The 5,444-nt window shown below is 41.1% G+C and overlaps 1 protein-coding gene across 3 annotated transcripts in view; it reads left to right on the plus strand.

Annotated features, from left to right (window-relative positions):
* LOC109974260 (cGMP-inhibited 3',5'-cyclic phosphodiesterase A-like) overlaps positions 1–5,444 on the plus strand; it is a 75,377-nt gene that overhangs the window by 46,686 nt on the left and 23,247 nt on the right. For all 3 annotated transcript variants that reach the window (XM_020624374.1, XM_020624384.1, XM_020624392.1), the window contains exon 3: positions 2,846–3,106. In XM_020624374.1, the coding sequence (XP_020480030.1) occupies positions 2,846–3,106 (261 nt within the window). The remainder of the gene's footprint in view (positions 1–2,845; positions 3,107–5,444) is intronic.

The raw sequence follows: 5,444 nt of genomic DNA on the forward strand, positions 1-5,444 counted from the left end.
AATTCTGAGAATAAAGTCAGAATTTTAAAAAAAATTTATGCACTGGCCCTAATACTCTTCCGTAGAATTCTGAGATTAAAGTCAGAATTCAGAGAATAAAGTCAGAATTTAAAAAAAAAAATTATGCAGTGGCCCTAATTAAAAAAAATTTATGCACTGGCCCTAATACTCTTCCGTAACATTCATTCTAAAGCAGCAAGGTCTGTGTTGCCACCTTTTCAGAAAAATAAGAAGAGTACAAATTAAGGGAATCCAAGATCCCTGCTGTGTCCAAAGTTCACATCTCATTGCTACCTCTGCATCTGAAGCCTTTCAGCACACTTTATTTTTCATGTCACACTTTATTTTTCATGTCACACTTTGGGCATTAAATAGCTTGCTCCCAGTGCAAAATCAAATCCAGCACATTCATCATTCTCTCCACTTTTATGACTGCTCAGGTCCAATTTAGGAGTTTGTTAAACTTAATATGCAATGCTCTGGGTGCATGCTTGTGTCTCTGTGCTGCGTGTTCAGGAAGGTGCCCTTTGTATTTGCATATGTGTCACTTTCACTGTATATTTGAGTGCCAGGCCTTGTATGTGTCACTTGTGTTTTTTCTTGGCTTTTGAGTCAGCTGTGGTGTGCAAGCCAGGGGTAATGTGTAGGAGTTGCAGATGATTTTTTTTGTGTGTGCATGCATGTGTGTTTGAAGGTGCTGAGACCCCCTTGTTCATACAGCTGTTCATCAGCAGTTACATTTTTCTTTAACCCCGTCTTTAGCAAACTCTTAAATGAGCCTGTAAATTAGCTGAGAAACAGGTGTTTCATTGTATCCTCACAGCATGTGTTAAAACAGATTAAAGGGAAAAAGGGGAGGGAGAAGAAGAGAAGATGGAGAGGAGAGGAGAAATGACAGGAGTACAATAGTCATTTGTCCTGAAATGTTCCATCAGACATCCCACAGGACGTCTCCTTGTCTTTAAAAGGGATTAGTTTGGTCCCAGCTCTGGACATGTGTCAGATTCATCAATAAATGTATGTCATCATCACATGTGGAGGAATGCCCTCACACTCATGGAATACACCTTTTGTATTTTTGCAGACAAACAGGAAAATTACAGTGTATAAATGCAAGGACTTATCTGATTAAGAAAACAAAATGTGGCATCTTAACACTTGTTGGCCAGGTAGAGCTTTTGCTACATAGCCAGTGTAAACAGAATATTCCTGGGTGCCTGGTAGCTGGTGTCAAAGTCAGATGGGATACTGAGGGAGAAAAATCTCATAGCCCTAGAGAAAAAGACAACTTGTGAGCTTATTAGACACGATGATAAGACTGACCTGTGTTCTGTTGTGGTTTTTCATGTTGTTGTGGGTTTGGCTACTCTTTCTAGATATAATTTATTTTGTTTTTTGTTGGCTTTTTCCTGAGCTAAGTGCACATTTGAAACATGATTTGGTTGTGGTTGTGTGCGCCATCATTGTATAATACATTCTCAATTAGTGTAACATGGGACAAAGCTCGTGGTTAATGCTCGTTTTATCTCCTGTACAACTGGCCTCCCACATTTTATTTGCATGCAGACTGTGGTAGCTTTCAAATCAGTCTTAGTCTTTTCTGTATCAGCTATAGTTGTTGTAAAATAACATTTTATGTATTATATTTATCTACTGTATATCCTTTACTTAAGTAAAAGTAACAGTACAGCAATGTAATAATACTGTATTGCAAGTAAAAGTTTTGCATTCAATAGTCTATGTAAAGTATATTAGAATTATCAGTAAAATGTAAATACACTGCACTGATATCAAGAGTAAATGTCTTCAGTATGGAGATAGAAAGCCCAGTGTTATTTCTCATAATATTTGTTTATTATTACTGCTGCATTACTTCCCTCTCTGGTGGTTTCGTGTGTATCTCTAAGACAGTCAGCATCACCAATAAATGTGATTCTCCGTCACTGCAGTGAGGTGAGAAGTTAAACCACTGTATGTGAGCAAGATTTGAGCTGCTGTTAATGTTGAAACTCTTAATAATGACTATGTAATGCACTGCAGTGTATTTTAATCGACATGCAAAATGTTTTAAATCCCGGTAGAAAGAGAACCTGTATAAAGTTTTATAAAATTAAAATACTTAACCTGGCATTAATATCTTTTTGGGGGCTATATTAGTCCAATACTAATTCTCCTTTTGGGGCCAGTTTTGTTCTCCACCTCCTGGGAGTATCTGCCGCATTAGCTGCCAAATGCTCCATTGTGTGCAACAACTAGTCGCTCACTTTGCCAAATGGTAGCTTGATGCTCAGCAAATAAAGTAGCGTAAAATGAGTTCATTAAAGCTTTTTCCATGAAAACAGCTGTGTGCCGCAGCCACAAATGGCACCAGTGAGAGCAGCAAGAATGAACTAAAACAGTGAAACAAAACAATGAGTTAAAAGATGTTAAAACACTCTACAGAGGTGAGTGACACGACAGAGTCAACTGATAACTCTGTGTAATATTGACTCCACAGGAACACCTTTCAAGCACAGATACCTCAGAATTGTGCTCAGCAGTAGTGTCTGAGTAAATGTACTTAGTCAGTCTCCACCAGTGAGAAAGATAAAGCTGTCTGTCCTATTACAAAAATATAACTTCAGCATACTTTAACTGTTGGTAACTGTTGGTACAGTAGGATAAACAACATAAATGTTCTCACTATGGAGCTGCTAAAATAATTTACACACCTGCTCTTCATGCCTGCCCCCGAGAAACTGCAAACAGCTGCTTTGAGACCGAGCCATTAATTAGCATCAATTGCATTAGCTGCAGCAGCAATGATGTTTTATTCTTGTCTCCCTGTCTCCCTTTCACACCATAGTCGTCAGGCACCACAGTCATGGTCGACATAGCAGTGATGGGAGAAGCCCATGGACTAATCACAGACCTACTGGCTGACCCCTCTCTGCCCCCAAACACCTGCACCTCACTGCGGGCTGTCAGCAACCTGTTAACTACCCAGCTCACCTTCCAGCCACTGCACCGGCCACGTCCTACTCCCCTGCTTAACCCCAGCGATGCCTACACCTGCTCCGACTCAGAAGACGGACCCGAGAAAGGAGAGAAGACATCCATCCACAAAGTAAGGATTCAAGGATTCAAGACCAAGTGTCTTTTAAGATATTCAGTACCAGAAAGTCGAGATGAACATGTCAAAAGTCAGAATAGTTTATTAAAAGTAGTCAAGATATTTGGAAACAGCTGAAATAATCCTTAGATGGAAATGCAGTCCACCTTATTATGGCCAGATGATTTATACACCACACAGAGCTCATGTTAATCTTTGAGTCCATGTCTCATCTAATGAGTGCTTCCTGTTCTCAGAACTTTTAGCATCAAATGAACAAGTGTGTTTTCACGAAGTCAAGTGAAGAAAAATAGAGTGCGTCAACTGCTCAGAGCCACAGCTGTGTCAACATGACAGATGTGCAGAGTCACTGGGTGTGTGCACACGTGCATGTGCTGTGTACGTAAGTCAAGTAAAAGAGGAGAGGCAACATGAAGGTGAATGCATCTCTCATAAAGATTAATGAGTGTATGTCAGCAAAACTGGCCCCCTACCACGATTATGGGTCCAGCTATTTGTCTGAGTAAAAATGCCTACCGTGGCTGTCTCAGAAGCTGGTGTGTGGTTGATGGCTGCCTTTTCCGACAGGTGCATTTTTATATCATCTGAACTTTGTAAAAGTAGATAAGACAAACTGTTTTGTGGAGTGGCCAGTGAGGCTGCACTCATTAGGCCGCTGCTCCCCACAGACAATATGCCTAGGTCTAACTGCACTGAAGGAGAATAGCGAGAGGACTGACAGTGGTGAGTGGAGCAGTGGAAAACCCTGTGCTTGCTTTTCTGCCTGCTGGCTAACAGTTTGATGTCCATCATGGAGCATAGTAATGCCTTTCAAGCACTTTTCCAAAACTCATTCTCTGGCCAAGGCAAAAGTGGCACTGTATTAGAAACATATATTGTACAGAAATCCAAAACATGAATGACAAAACACACAACTGCTTATCCACTGTTTGTTACAGTGATACCACTTTTTTCATAAAAATAGAGTTAAATCTAGTCTTAAAATTGAATTGCACTGACAGCAGCAGGCATCAGCTGGAACTTCATCTTCTTCTTTTTGTGAGGTTTGCTTGGTTTTGTCATGCAGCTGCCAGTGTGCACTATGGAGCAGCATACCAAATCATACCATGTCAGAAATTCACCGCTTCAAAATAAGAATTTTTATGAAATGTTATTATACACTACAAAAAAAACACCATCATATAGTACACTCTGTGTGTGTGCATGTGCTTCAGTGTGTGATACCTTGCTGTGAATGGACTCATTCAGGATTCTGAGGTGAACTTTACTACAGTATGTCACCCTGCAGAAAACCAAGAGAGAGAGAGAGAGCTTGCCATGTGTAGTGCTTCTGCACCAAGCTGCTGCTTGGCACCGAACAGACAGAGGCACCACAAGGGCACATGCCACTGTTGTACCCAGTACATTTTACCGTACTGACTCTGAGAGACGAGACAGTCCAAGTAACTACAAAACAGTGCTGATTTATTTCATGAACACAGGTAAAAATTAACATTACACGCTCAGGCATCTTGCACCTCCAACCTGCACGCAGGCAGATGTAAGATGAAAGACCCTGAACCCACCAGGCCTATACATTATATCCCCTCGGGAAGTCACAAATCCTTTTCTTTTCCAGTGACACAGGTCTATGTGTACTGCTTGTACAGCGTATGCAGAATCGGTGTAAATGTTCACCGTTCACCACTTTGTCTTTTGACAACTTACATGCTTGTATGAGAGCAATGAGCTCAGCCATCTGAGCTGAACTTGGCTGTGGGATCACATCAGCTTGCAGCACTCTGAAGCCAGCTGTTGTGTCCTCCACCACAGCATATGAAGCAACCAAACTACCTGTAGTAGTCTGATGTCTTGTCCATCATAGTACAGGGGCAGCTATGCGTCAGGTAGCTGTTCCCTATACAAGTTTTCATGTAATCTCATTTCAATGTCTGTCTTTCTCACACAATCATGGCCTTTGGTCAGTGACCATCTGCGCAGCCATGTTTGTTCCTTCACTTGTGATGTGTACTGTATGTGAGCTTGATTAAGTAACTGCTGTAAGTTCTGCGTCCTCTGTGCAGACAATGTGAATGCTTTAGAGTCCAAAAATAATTGTACCACGCGCGTTGTGTGTACGACTGTCTGATAACCCATTGTAATGTGTGCAGTTTTCACTATTGCTTGGCCAATTGCAGCAACATGTCTCACACAAATTGGATGTCCTCTTTCAACATTATCTAGCTTAGAGCTATAGTACATCAACACCTTTTGATTGTGACTCCTACTGTCATCCCCCCTTTGAAACAGGCCTGCATTTACAATGCAGTCCTTTTCATTAACATCCAGGTGG

The sequence above is a fragment of the Monopterus albus genome, unplaced genomic scaffold (assembly GCF_001952655.1).
Source record: "Monopterus albus unplaced genomic scaffold, M_albus_1.0 scaffold7.1, whole genome shotgun sequence".
Classification (NCBI taxonomy): Eukaryota; Metazoa; Chordata; class Actinopteri; order Synbranchiformes; family Synbranchidae; genus Monopterus; species Monopterus albus.